This window comes from Urocitellus parryii, chromosome 6 (assembly GCF_045843805.1).
Source record: "Urocitellus parryii isolate mUroPar1 chromosome 6, mUroPar1.hap1, whole genome shotgun sequence".
Lineage (NCBI taxonomy): Eukaryota > Metazoa > Chordata > Mammalia > Rodentia > Sciuridae > Urocitellus > Urocitellus parryii.
Window position 1 is genome coordinate 109,942,934 of NC_135536.1, and position 14,571 is coordinate 109,957,504.

The following is a 14,571-nucleotide window of genomic DNA, read 5'->3' on the forward strand; positions in this document are numbered from 1 at the left end:
TTGTCAACTTACAGGATACTAAAACTTATCTGTGACTTAGCATTCCTTTATAAAATCAGATTTGTCATGGTAAGTTTCACATAATGGGCTGTTTCTCACTTACTTGGAAGGAGGTTATGAATCATACTGGTACTGCTTGGATTCATGTTCAGCCACACTGAAATCCTCTAATCTACCTGTCTGATCTTTTGTCAGATGGGTACCTGACCATGAGTACAAAACCCTGCCTTGAACTACCCTCAACCTGAAATGTCACCATTTGCATCTCCCTGCCTCAGGTCTGGTTCCAGTTACTGACTCGGAAAGATGAAGCAATGTGGGCCCTTTGGGGGCTTATTTTGTTCATTTCTGTCAGTGACAACTAGACAGTTTTACTCCTATAAACAATACAATTTTATAAAAATACAGTCAAAAGGTTTGAGGCTATGGCATTGTACAGTGTCTGGCGGATCAGGGTGCTTTTCCACAGGTTCTCTTGCTGTAACTCTGATGGCAGTCCTAGGAGGATTCTTGCTTTCCTGGTTTTATATATGAGGAAGCCGAGGATGAGAGGCTTTGGGAGACTTGCTCCTGTGCTTGTTCCTTTACTAGAGGTTGCAGAGGAGGTACCTGTGGGTTAAATTCAGCCTGCAGACCATTTTGTTTGTCCCTTATTATGTTTAAATAGCTTGACATTGGAATCCTTCTTGGTGGACCACCCATACAGCCCCAGTACTCTCATCCGACTCTGAGTAGAGCAGACTTTTATCCACCCAGGCCCTGAAGGCATTTAAATTTGCAATCTCTGCCAAATCTTCTCCACTTTTTACTGTGCAGCTGTAGAGTTGATAATCAACTCCAGAAGCAGGCCCAGAATAAACCAGCCTCACCCAGAAGCCCTCCTCATCAGTTGAAAAGTCTCATTCCCTCTTCATTCTCTTCTAGCAGAAGGTGGGAAAGGCCTCAAGATTTGGAAGGCTTGCTGTCCTGCCAAGCCTCTAAGCTCTGCCTTCCTCAGCCCTTGATCCTATTGTGAGGATTAGAGCTGTTATGCTTCACCTGCCCTGTCATCCAGTTACAGGGGAGAGTGAAAATATGCCTATTTTGTAGAAAAAATCAGATCAACTTCCCAAACACTGCAGTGTTTCTGGCCTTTTTAGGCCATTTGCTTGCTGAGAGGCCATAAGTCTTTGAGTAGGCCTTCCTCACTCTACCCAGGCTCGGCCTGGTTGCCCCATCTCAGCATCTTCCTTATTGGAATACACTTTTTCAGTCTGAAAACAAATATACTTATTTATTGAATATCCTTATCAAGTGCCAGTCATTATTCTGGGCTCTGGATTCAGGAATAAATAAGCCGCACAAGGTTCTGTCTTCTCTGAGCTCACCTGTTAGTGAGAGAAACACGCATTGATCAGATTATCAAGCTAATAAATACTCAGTAGAGTGTTGAAGCAATGGAAGATATGGAGAACTGCCACCCTAACACTCCTCTATAATCTTTAGCAGTAAGTGGGGACTGTGATGTCTAAAAGTAGATAATAACAATAACAATAGTAACAGTACCAGCCACATTAATATATTTTACATAGTAATTAATCCTTACAACAATCCTATCAGGCAGGTAATGTCATTACCATTCTCATTGTACAGGATGAGAGATCTACTTATACTCATGAGAAGTTAAGTAATTTGTCTAAACTCATATGGCTGGTGCATATAATGTTCCTACTCTTGGTTGAATAGCAAACTTTTCTATAGCCTGTTGAATTTCAAAATGTTCCACCATCTCATGAGAATAAAACAGATGGAACTAGGTTCACCTCCACCAAGTAAGATTTAGGTTAGACACAGGAAGAATTCACTGACAACATTTATGAGCATAAGAGAAAGGAATCTCTTTTCTGGAAATTTGCTTCTCTCCTGAATTTTCTGTGTTACATAAGTAACATAAAAATAGGGCAATTTAAAAAAAAAACATTCATAATTCTACTTCATGAATTGTATTCCTTCCCCGTATTTCTGGGGCAGATTGAGAGTGTTAGACAGTTGGTCTGAGAAGGGAAGGAACTAGATCTGGTTCTGCCCACAGTAACACAAAGGCAAGGGTGTGTAACTAGCAGAGCCGAGTCCTGTCTCCAGGCTCCGAAATCCAGAGTGAGCCCAGGACACAGAGGTGAAGCACTACTGTGGGCTTCAGCAGAGGGAGTGAGTAGGTTACCTTCTTATATTCCAGGCCACTCAGGGTAGCATGAGGCAGAGATGAAGCTGAGAAGAATTGCCTGCTGTTTCACATTAAAGTAACCTAAAGCAGCATGCCATCTGTATACCCTGGAGGAAACAGAGAAGGGAGGAGGGGAAAGCTGGTAAATATTAAGCAAAGTCAGCAGCATGATTGCAGTGGTTTCCACCCCCCCCCCAACACACACACACAGCTGCCTTATACCATTCCCACTCCAAGTCATGGGCTGGAGGTGCAGGAGGCTCAGGGAGTCAAATCTTTGGGTACCTTGAGGTGATTCCTTCCCAGCCTGCTTCCCCAAGAGTTTCCTTCAGGCCTAATTAAATGTATTTCATGTGTGAAATGCTTTAAAATTTGCAGAGTACTTTCTTTACTATCCCTCAACTTTAATTTTGATTCTCATGCATGTCCACCCTACAGATAGGACAAGTTCTTATTATTATCCCATGCTTACATTCTGATTATATCAGTAGCAAGTGGAGCCTAGTGCTAACGGGTCTTCTGATTTCTTAAGCCCCATGCATTTTCTCTTGGGTTTCTTAAGCCCCATGCACTTTCTCTTGGTTTCTTCGAAGCACCTTCTGCATCTTCCTAAATCATTCCACTGCTGAGGCCTGGAAACCCTGGATGAACTCTCATTCCCATAGCTTAGAAACAAGTTTGAGAAGTTCCCCCAGTTACTCTGGGCAGCCCACAGAAAGAAGCCCACCTGTGTTCCTGCTGGAAAGGCCACCCGCTCAGGCTTGGTCAGAGGCACTGGGACCCAGAACTTGTAAAATGCCCTCATAAGCTTCTTAGAGGAGGCAGGTATTAGCATGATTGGATATTCTTCCTCTGACTTGCCCTTCACACTCAACCGACCCTGCCTTCAATTAGGATTCCATAGAGGAGCTGGAGGCAGGAGAATGGGGTGTTTCCTGCTATCTAGCTGCAGACCCATTCTTTGAGACCCTGGATTCTAACAAGTTTCCAGAACTAAGAAGACATCCAGATGTCAAGGTTTAAAGGTAGGTGGGATCAGTGAGAGTGCCAGCTCAGCTCTGTTACACAGGCACATTGCGGCAAGAGGGACCCTTGGAAGTTTCTCTGGGAGACAGTGGGCTCACTACAAGTACTGAGTTCAAGCAAGGGACAGGGTGGCTGGAGAGAGATAATGGAATGAAACTTATAGCAATCAAGGACAAATAAGAAAGTTCACTTATTCCTACTTCTTTTGCTTTTTAAGACAGTTGCATTTGTACCTCTAATTAGCAGGGTGTACTAGAAAGATTGGGGATTTAAGAGTCTCATCTGCCTGGCTACCAGCAGGCTGTGTGATATTAAACAAATCACATCTCCTCTCTGGACTTCAATGTCTTCATGTCTCACATGGAGAATTATATTAAACAGATTCTATGGGTCTGTCTGATAAAACTGACAGCTCGCTCCTAATACCTTATTACCACATGGAAAACCAGTCATTTATAGTTAGTTTTGTAGCAACTATGGACATTGATTAAAAATTTAATAACTTTTACTTTGGCTGGGCCTCAATGCCCTTTATAAAATGAGTATTCTTTGAAATCTTTTGTGTTCTTCCTTCCTGCATTCTTGTTTAAAACTAACCTTATGTAGCATTTGATTCTATCCAATGCTTTTCACAGACCTTATGTGTAATCAGTCTTTCAGAATTCTTGTGACATAAATACCATTGCCATTCACATACTATCATTATTACATTTAAATTTAAATGTAAAATAATTGTGTTATATAAAATATTATATAAAAATATAATACTATGTGCATGACAAAAAGTTCAAACTAATTGGGTTCAGAATGAAAAGTAAGTTTTCCTCTGATCCTCAGTTTCCCTTCCCCAAATGTCCTTCCAGAGGTTAATATAGGTTAGCATACCCATTCAAAGATGAGGCACTGTTCCGCCTGTTCAGGATGACACAGCTAGTAAGCAGCAGAGCTGAGAATCCAGCCTTTGCTCCAATTTCCATGTTCTTTCCTCTACAACACTTTGCTTGGGAAGCTCCATGACATTAACTTTTAAGCTTTGTCCTCTCTGGAACATACAGTGGAATCATTTTAAGAGAGTCCAACAAAACAAAACACATAAAGTATTAATATCCCTAACAGTGTCCTCTACTGCTGACCATTACTGTCAACAGTTTAAAATCATGTCTCCTCACTGCCTTCCTGCCTTTTATAAGGTGAAATCTGTTGGCCCGGATACCTTCTGTGTGACTGAGCTCCCAGCAACTTGAGTTTGAACCTGAGGAGTGCTGGCAGATTTTTTGTAGGAGCACAGGGAGGAGCCAGGGAAGATTGAGGGACCTCAGCTGCCAGCATGCCTACACAGCAAGAGGACCCCTTCTACTCTTTCTCCTAAAAGCAGGCATTGTCTCCTGGAGTAAGTGGCATAGCTAGTTTACTCCAATAGAAATAAATGCCCCCAACCACAAAGTCCCCTGTATAATACTTCTGTGTCTCTGGGGTTCCCGTCATCACTCTTTTCCAGTTGAGGGAGTTTTGGATCCCAGATCTCCTTTTAGGAGCAAATAACTTCTTTTCCCTCCTCAGGGTTGTGAATACCCCAAGACTGGACTTCATGGAGAAATCTTCCCTGATTACCAACCTGAACCTTGGAGCAGCTGCAGTCTCTCCACGGACAGAATGAGAGGCTTTCTGTAACAGACATAACTGGCCATCATGGGGAAACTGATCAAGATGGGGGTGCAGGAGAAGCGGTTACTCTGGCCAAGGCAGCTTCATTGGAGTCGCCTCCTGTTCCTATTGGGAATGTTGATCATCGGTTCTACCTACCAATACTTGAGGAGACCTTGGGGCCTCCCCTCACTGTGGGCAGAAGTCTCTTCCCAACAGCCTATAAAACTGGCCAGCCGTAACCTCCCCAATGATGCGATGACGATAGTGAGCACTGACCCTCCCAAAGCTAGCTCTGAAATGGAGGCTGAGATGGTGGCACCCCAAGCCACCTTGGACAGGAATCAAGCAACACTTAGAATGACAATGGAGAACACGCCCAGAACACCCAGAAGAATTGCCAAGATCACTCCACCAACACCAAAGAATAATCACAGCCCAACAGCAGCAGGTACAGAAAGAATGAAGGAAAATACCCCAACCACACCAAGTAGAGTACTGAATCACTACAGCCCAATTTCAAGCAGACAAACAGTAAAACATTATAGCCCATCATCCAGGGGAGAAATGAAGAGCTACAACCGAATTCAAGCCAGAGGTAAGGTGAAGAACACCCCAACCCCTCCTGGGGAAACTATAGACACTAATGCACCATCCACATTCATGATAATGGAAACACGTCATGTGATCACCCCCAGGACAAGAGTGAAAGACAGTGAAACCATGGCAACCTATGAAATATTGGAGACCAGCTCTCCCAAGAGGATACTGGAAGAAACCTCCTCAGCTACCCTTAAGAGAATAATTAAAAACACCCCACCTTTCCTGACCGAGATAGAAACAAACATCTTGACATCTCCAAGGAGAATAGCAGAAAAGAACACCATGACTAGCTCCAAAAGAGTGGGAAATAACAGCTCATCCAATCCCTGGAGGTTAGTGGGGAAGAACAACCAGACAACTCTTCAGGGAGCAGACCTGGAGCACACTTCAGCTGTGTCTGAGAGGCAAGGGACAAGAAGTACCGCGATGGGTGGCAGCTCAGCAAAAAACGAAGCCTCTACTGCTATCCGGAGTGTTAGGAATCCCTTGCCCAGAACCAGTGCACCCTCCATCAGGACAGCCTCAGCCACCATCCAGGAGCTGGCAAAGAAACCTTCTACAGCACCCAGGACCTCTGTAACCCCCCAAGTCAGGGCAAATCCCACTGTCCAGATCCATCATTGTGTGGTTGTAGAACCAGCCCCAGCCACGCCCACCAGCCCATCTCCAAGCCTGACAACCTCCCTCTTCCCAGAGGTGCCCGGTCCCAGCCCCTCAGCAATGCTTCCCAGTTGGCCAGACCATCCCCAGGGAGAGTACCCCCGGGACCTGTTCAGCGTGGAGGAACGGCAGCAGGGCTGGGTGATCCTGCATATCTTTGGCATGTTGTACCTGTTTGTGGCCTTGGCCATCGTGTGTGATGAGTTTTTTGTCCCAGCCCTCAGTATCATCACAGAGAAGCTGCAGATCTCTGAAGATGTGGCAGGTGCTACTTTCATGGCTGCTGGAGGCTCTGCGCCTGAGCTCTTCACCTCCCTCATTGGCGTCTTCATATCCCACAGCAACGTGGGTATTGGTACCATTGTGGGCTCTGCTGTGTTCAACATCCTCTTTGTCATTGGCACCTGCTCTCTCTTCTCCCGGGAGGTCCTCCACCTCACCTGGTGGCCATTGTTCCGGGATATCTCCTTTTATATCCTCGACTTGTCACTGCTCATCCTCTTCTTCCTGGACAGCCTCATCGCCTGGTGGGAGAGTCTGCTGCTGCTGCTAGCCTATGCCCTCTACGTGTTCGCTATGAAGTGGAACAAGCACATAGAGGTCTTTGTGAAAGAGCAGCTCAGAAAAAGACCAGTGGCCAAGGTCATGACTCTAGGGAATCGAAGCAAGGTAAGGAAGTCTGGTTGGGCGTCTCTTACTGATTTGGAGGGGAAGGGGGGGGAAGCCAGAGACTGAAGAGTAGAAGGAGCTGGGTTGGACCTGAAGTCATGGGCGATTCTGGTTCCCTTGCTGTTTATTCAACATTTACAGAGTAATTATGATGCATCAGGCAATATGCTGGGGCCTTTGCAAATATGACCTTGACTCAATTCCTAATCATTCTATAAAGTTTTTATTATTATGAACCTCGTTAGCAGGAGATGAAATTGAGGCCTAAAGAAGTTAAATTGTTTGTTCAAGATCACACAGTAAACAGGCATTTGAATCTGACTAGGTCTTTGGAAATGACATTTGAGTTGGGCTTTGGAGAATGTTCAAGGAGATACCAGCAAGGAACATGCTAATCTCTTCCATGTGCCTGGTGTTCAGGGTTTATGTAGCACCCTCACTTTCACTAAATCCTGTTAATTAACATTCTAGACTGTGGGGGGCGGGTGGGAGGATTGGAGAGGGGAGGGGTTCTTGTTTGTTTTGTTCAATCTGGAAGAGAATGGAGCCCCACTCATCCATTGACAAGCCAACTCTGGGGGTAGAGCTTTGTCTGTGTGTCTAATGGAGACCAGACAACCAGGAACACCAATCCTGGATATTCCTGGCCCAGAAGTTCCTTTCGAAGAACTTCTTTGTCCCTTTGAGGGTTTTTTACTGCTAAATTCATTGGATGATTCAATAATCTGGATGATTAGATTAAATTGGAGAAGGGACCTCTGAAAACTTATCCCAAAGCTTTTTGTTCTTTGATATATTAAAGTAAGAGTACCCCAGATAACAGAGACCCCACTTCTTTCCTGCTCCTTGCGTGCAAATAATACAAGGATTTAGCTACTTAATCCAGAACAGTTTCAATGAGTAGACAGGATGGAGACCAAACTCAGAAACAAGTCTGGGAGGTACCCTAGGCAAGGGAGATTAAAATTTCGAATTTTTGAAAAAACGTGTTCTGGTGAGAGACTGAACAGAGAGCCAGAACACCTGGCTCTAATTTAATCTTACCTCTAGTTAACTATGTGACCTTGGACAGGTCTCATTCCCTCTCTAAGGGAAATGATAGAGTCCAACTGATCACTAAAAGTTTCTGTTCACCTCTAATATTCCACTATAATTTCTGTGTTCAAGTGGGTTAAGTTCTGGCAGGACCCAGCACAAGCATTGTCTGATCTGATCAGCTGAGTTCCTTTTGCCTCATTTGTGGATGGTCCAGAAAGAAGAAATGTCAGAATTGGAGTCAGAATTCAGCCTCCTAACACCCCACTCAGCACTATTTTTGAAGAGATGAGTGCTCCAGGAAGCCATAGATTAAAAAAAAAAAAAAAAAAAAAAAAGGCCTGTTAGGTCATTTAAAATGAAGAAGCAGGAGCCTCCCTCCTAATGAAGTTCCCAGGGCAGGCCTTGCTGAGGACGGGTCATGAAGCCATGGTCTCTCCTCTCAGAGAAGCCTTGGTGTGTATCACACAGCAGTGCTCCAAATACCTCTGGCTTGCCTCTTGGGACTTTGAGGTAATTCTGCTTTTATTTAAAGTCTATGAATTCTGAATCTTCTATTTCATCAGAGCTAGACCATCAAAGCAAAGCTTGCTAAGCAAATGAAACATAATCATGACTCCAAAAGAGAATTTATAACCTACTAAAGAGAGTTCAAGAGCTTTAGCAGCAGCTCTTTGTCAACCAGTAAGCAGCATACTAATTCTGTTCCTATTTGTTGAAACAGATCCAGTGTGATTTTTAATTGACAGCACTGTTTTTTTTTTTAAAAAAAGCAAGTTGAATTACAGACTATACTTGAAAATAAACCACTGTGTATTTAAAATTAAAAATCCATAAGCAGGAGTTACCATTAAAATTACTTCAAAATGCCAGGCATAGTGGTGCACACCTGTAATCCCAGAGACTGGGGAGGCTTAGGCAGGAGGATCACGAGTTCAAAGCCAGCCTCAGCAATTTAGCGAGTCATTTAGCAACTTAGCAAGACCCTGTCTTTATTTATTTATTCATTTATTTTTAATTATTTTTAATTTTTTAGTTGTAGTTGGACACAATCCCTTTATTTTATTTACTTATTTTTGTGTGGTGGTGAGGATCGAACCCAGGGCCTCGCACATGCTAGGTGAGTGCTCCGCCGCTGAGCCACAACTCCAGCCCCAAGACCCTGTCTTTAAATAAAATATTTTAAAAAGGATTGGAGATGTGGCTCAGTGGTTAAGCACCCCTGAGTTAAAAAATAAATAAATAAAGAAAAATTAGTTCAAAATAACTCAAGCTATTTAAAAATGTTTTTAAGCTGGGTATGGTGGTGCATGCCTATAACCTCAGCTTTTCAGGAGGCTGAGGCAGGAGGATCCTGGTCCAGGCAGGAGGAGCCTGATCCAGGCAATTTAGTGAGATCTCATCTCAAAATTGAAAATAAAAATAAAAATTAAAAGGGTTGGGGATGTAGTTTAGTGGTAGAACACACCAGGGTTTGATCCCCAGTACTGAAAAAAAAAAGTTTTTAAAATACATGTGGATTTAGAGTTTCACCCTGGGGTTTCTTGTAGCTAGAGAGGGAGAGAGAACCACCCTTGCTTGTATCTTTGGCTGTGTTTCACTGGTGAGAGGGAAATAAATTATACTGGACTTCACTGGCAATCTGAGGGCAAGCTATTCTGTTTTGAATTCATGAAGCAACTCTATGAAAAGCCAATGTTTGATCTAGTACACTGTGAGAATTTTCATTTCAACTTAAGTACCCTCCCCTGTAAAGTGTTTTACCTTAACTGTGAAATTTTAAGTATGGAAATGAACATACCTTGTTCATTCTCTCCCACTTATTTACTGGTGCATTCCTCACCCTGACTAAGGGGTCTCTTCTTCAGGCATCACCTGGAGAAAGCCAGGGGCCAAGGAAACAGCGCTTCTTCAATCAGACATGGCTCCAATGTTGAGGAGGTCAGAGAAAAGTAGAGAAGGCAGAGTGGTTGAGAGCCAAGCAGCAAGGGTTGGTAAGCAGAGTCATAATCCTAGCAATTTGTGAAGTCTAAGCAAGGGACAGAATGGAGGGCAGCATAAGCCAACTCCTCTTTAGAGAAAAACAGAGGCAGAAAAGATACCTGGCCTCCACTTTCCTCTGCTGTCAGCCTGGGGTGAAGTATAAAGGAGGTGACCACCACATCAAGTTCATCATTATCCCTAATGGGGAATTGAGCTTTGTATCTTCCAAAGGGTTCCTTGCAAAGGTCCATAAATATTTGGTTTGGTTTCTTCAGGAACCTAACAGTCCAGGAATTGTAATTAGTGAGAGAAAGGAGTTGAGGAAGGAGTCCATGCTTGTAGAGGACCTATTCTACACATTCAGTAGCTCAACAATTTCTCATTAAACACCACAAGATTAGATTGTTCTACTTATTTTGTGAATGAAGAAACAGAGGCTCAAAGAGTATAAATAACCAAGTCAAAGTTACTCAATTAGTTGATAATCTTACCTCTGATCATGAATCAGTGTGTCTGGATTTTAAGCCAGGCCCCACTGCTAACTGTCCCCGACACCCTGGGCAGGTCAACACAACTCAACACACCATTTAGTAAACATCTAAGTGAAAAACAATGTGAGAAACAAAAATATTGTATCTTTCAATAGAAGGGACAAACAGAGAGAAAATTAAATGTGATGGAGGGACCCTTGTGCAAAGTGCTTGCTTTTCAAACAGGCTCATCTGTACATTGAGCAAGATGAACTCATGCAGGGGTTAGCAAACTTTTTCTGTAAAGGACTAGACAGTAAATACGTTAGGCTTTGCAGGCCATACAGTCTTTGTTACAACTACATCCCTGCAGTATAGCAGCTACAGACCATAAACAATTGGGAATGGCCCCATGGTGTTTTCTAAGAGCAAGGCACTTGCAGATATTTTCCCACCTGGACAACTTGGAGACATACAATCAGCAGAGTGTGATTTATTTTCTTAAAATATTTTTTTTTAGTTGAGACGGATACAATACCATTATTTATTTGTTTACTTATTTTTCTGTGGTTTTTGGGGATCAAACCCAGTGCCTTATGCATGCTAGGCAAGTGCTCTATCACTGAGCCACAACCCCAGCCCAAATGATTTATTTTCTCACTGAATATTCACTCAATAGATACCTGTTGAGTTTCTGAGCTGGAGGACCTTTTACCTTACTTTTTGTTCTGCTCTGAGTATCCAGAATCAGAATAAAGATTTTTTTCCTTCTTTCTTTTTTCCTACATATGAATATTTCCAGAAATAAACAAATGTTTTAGTATTGATCATAGATATGTAGTATTTTAGAGTTTTTCCTTTGATAATGTCTGAAAAAAATTCAGTGCTAAGAATATTTCAGACGTCACTGTTAAATTGACATATATTGGTTGGAGGATGCTTTCTGTGACCCCAATAAGGAAATGGTCATTGTTAGTATACTTATCAACATAGCTCTCTTTAAAGCTTTATTCCTGTTTTGAAGCTCTTGATGTATTTGTTCTTGCCCCAAATGATAAATCTCTGATCTGCCTTGACTGTGCACATGCAGAGTCATAGAAAGTCAGAAGACAGCAAAGTGAGGTGCCAGACTAACTGAAAGCCTTACTGGTATTTGAAGGACGATGGGTTGTTCTTTATATGTGGAGTCAGGAGATTAGTTATGAAGGGCAAGCCATCTGAAGGAAGGTAGTCCCATAGCAAAAAAGGGATTCAAGCCAGGGGCTGGGATTATGGCTCAATGGTAGAGTGCTTGCCCAGTACACAAAAGGTACTGGGTTCAAACCTCAGCATCACATAAAAATGAAATAAAGATATTGTGTCTACCTATAACTAAAAAATAAATATTTAAAAAAGTTTTAAAAAGGGATTCAAGTCAGGAAATGGGCCTTGTTTGGGTCCTTTTGGAAATCCCATATTCACCTTCTGCCCTCAAGAATACCTCAAAATGTGGAACTCTAGGGAAAGTCTGCCTTTCTTGAATGCTCTGAGGGCTATTCTCTTCCTGGCAGTATTTATTTATTTATTTTAAAATGGGTCAATCAAGGGCTGGGGTTGTGGCTCAGTGGTAGAGCACTCGCCTAGCACATAAATAAATAAAGATATTGTGTCCAACTAAAAAATAAATATTAAAAAAAAGTCAATAATATCCCAAGAAGACAAATCAAGTCAGTGCCTCTGTAATGGTGATTCTCCCATCTTGTGGGGTTCACATCTATCCCAAGCACTCCTACCAGTAGCAGCACAGCCAGCTCCTGCAGTGGAAATAAGGAGGCTCTGACAGGAAGCAGCCATCAGGGGCCTAAGGGCCTCGGAGAGCCCACCCATCTAGTCTCCAGGAATCCCCTGTGCTACCAAGGAGCCCGTCTAGCCTGGGCTAAGGGGTTCCCTCCTTCAATTCCTTGAATAGTAGTCAGTTTCCTGACAATTGGAGAAGATGGTAAGGAGAAGATGGTAACAGTAGAATTATTTTATTTTTTGAGATGTGGACTTGCTATGTTGGTGGGTCTTTAACTCCTGGGCTCAAGCGATTCTCCCACTTCTGCCCCCCAAGTAGCTGGGACTAGAGGTACCTCTAGTGCCTCTACACCCACAGCAGAATTCTCTCTCTCTCTCTCTCTCTCTCTCTTTTGGAACCAAGGATTGAACCCGGGGGTGCTTAGTCACTGAGCCACATCCCCAGCCCTTTTTATATTTCATTTTGAGACAGGGTCTTGCTAAGTTGCTTAGGACCTTGCTAAGTTGCTGAGGTGACTTTTTTTTTTTTAACGTCATCTTTTAAATCTTTTATTTTACAGATAACTATTGCATAAAATTTGAAAATTTGGAATCCAGAAAAATTGGAAATGTGTAAGGAAGAAAATAAAACCATTTATAATTTTATCACCCTAGTAACATGTTAATCTTGCCTTCGAGACTTAAAAAAAATTTAAAAATATCTTTTTAGTTCTACATGACAGTAGAGTATATTTTGACTTATTATACATACATGGAGTATAACTTTCCATTCTTGTTGTTGTACAAGTTGTGATGTGGAGTTACACTGGTCATATATTCATATAGGAAAGTTATGTCTGACTCATTCTACTGTGTTTCCTATTCCCATTCCCCTTCCCTTCCCCTCATTAGTCTAATCCCAAAAACTTCTACCCCATTCCCCCTGCCTTATTATGTGTTAGCATTTGCATATCAAAGAGAACATTCAGCCTTTGATCTTTTGGGACTGGCTTATTTCACTTATCATGATAGTATCCAGTTCCATCTATTTACTGGCAAATGCCATAATTTTATTCTTCTTTATGGCTGAATGATATATACACACAATATTCCATTGGTATATATACACAATGGATAGAATGAATGGATAGAAAAAAATGTGGTATATATACACAATATTCCACATTTTTTTTTATCCCTTCATTTGTTGAAGGGCACCTAGGTTGGCTCCATAGCTTAGCTATTGTGAATTGAACTGCTATGACATTGATGTGGCCGTATCACTATAGTATGCTGATCTTAAGTCCTTTGGTTATATGCTGAAGAGTGGGATAACTAGGTCAAGTGGTGGTTCCATTCCAAGTTTTCTGAGGAATCTCCATACTGCTTTCCAGAGTGATTGCACCAATTTGCAGTCTCACCAGCAATGCATGAGAGTGCCTTTTCCCCCACATCCTCACCAACATTTATTGTTGCTTGTATTCTTGATATTGCCATTCTGACTGGTGAGGCTGGCTTTTAACATGTGATCCTCCTGCCTTAGCCTCCTTAGCTCCTGGTGTTATAGGTATGTGCCATCTTGCCCAGAAGAATTCTCAATTTTAAGATTATATACTTTCAGTGTTAACCTGATAGTGAATGCTAATAGATGACAAAAGAAATGCCCAAAAAACTAATATGAACAGCAAAACTCAAACATCTGATCATGCCTAGTCCATCAGTTTGCTGTTTTCGTGGATATTTATATGTCCATCGTTGAGAGTTTACATGCATTCATACAACACAGTAATATTTTCTCCCTGTGCATATGGTGATATTTCATATAAAATTAGATATTTGTGGTGTTCTACAAAGAACAGCATGATTTCTCAATGCTCTGCTCCCTGAATTGATTGGAAATAAAACCAACAAATATTTTTTTTAGTGTGGGGGAGTGGGCATATAGATGATAAATAAGTAAAAGAAGTTAAGAAGATAATTTCAGAATATGACAGAAATAAACAGTGCATGTGATGGAAAATGACTGTACAATCGCTGTCTTTATAGGGGGAGGCCTTTTGGGGTGTGAGGAGAGGTATAAATAGAGATTTTCAGAATGAGAAAACTGGGCAAGGATTTCTGGAAGAAGAAATAGCATTTGCAAAGGCTCAGAGCTGGAAGGAATTTGGCATGAATGAAGGTTAGTGAGTACAGGGAGAATGGTACAGGATACCTCTGGAGAAGAGGATGGGAGCTGGCAATCATATATTGAGTTTGAATTTTATTTGAAGCTCAACAGGGGAATGATATAATGACAGTACTGTTTAAAAGGTCCCTCTGTAATTGCTGGGTAGAAATTGAATTGTAGGTATGTGAAAGTGGAAGCAGGGAGTTCAGTTAAAAGACTGTTACGGGGCTGGTGTTGCTCAGTGACAAAGCACTTGTCTAGCATGCATGAGGCACTGGGTTCAATCTCCAGCACTGGGGGGGAAAGAGCAGCTATTATGAGCATCCAGCAGAATATATTGACAAAGTAGTCTCCAA

The 14,571-nt window shown here is 42.2% G+C and overlaps 1 protein-coding gene across 2 annotated transcripts in view; it reads left to right on the forward strand.

The window, feature by feature from the left end:
* Window positions 1-4,918: 4,918 nt before the first annotated feature.
* The window catches only part of Slc24a1 (solute carrier family 24 member 1), a 33,233-nt gene continuing 23,580 nt past the window's right edge, over window positions 4,919-14,571 (forward strand). For both annotated transcript variants that reach the window (XM_077799400.1, XM_077799401.1), the window contains exon 1: window positions 4,919-6,805. In XM_077799400.1, the coding sequence (XP_077655526.1) occupies window positions 4,919-6,805 (1,887 nt within the window). The remainder of the gene's footprint in view (window positions 6,806-14,571) is intronic.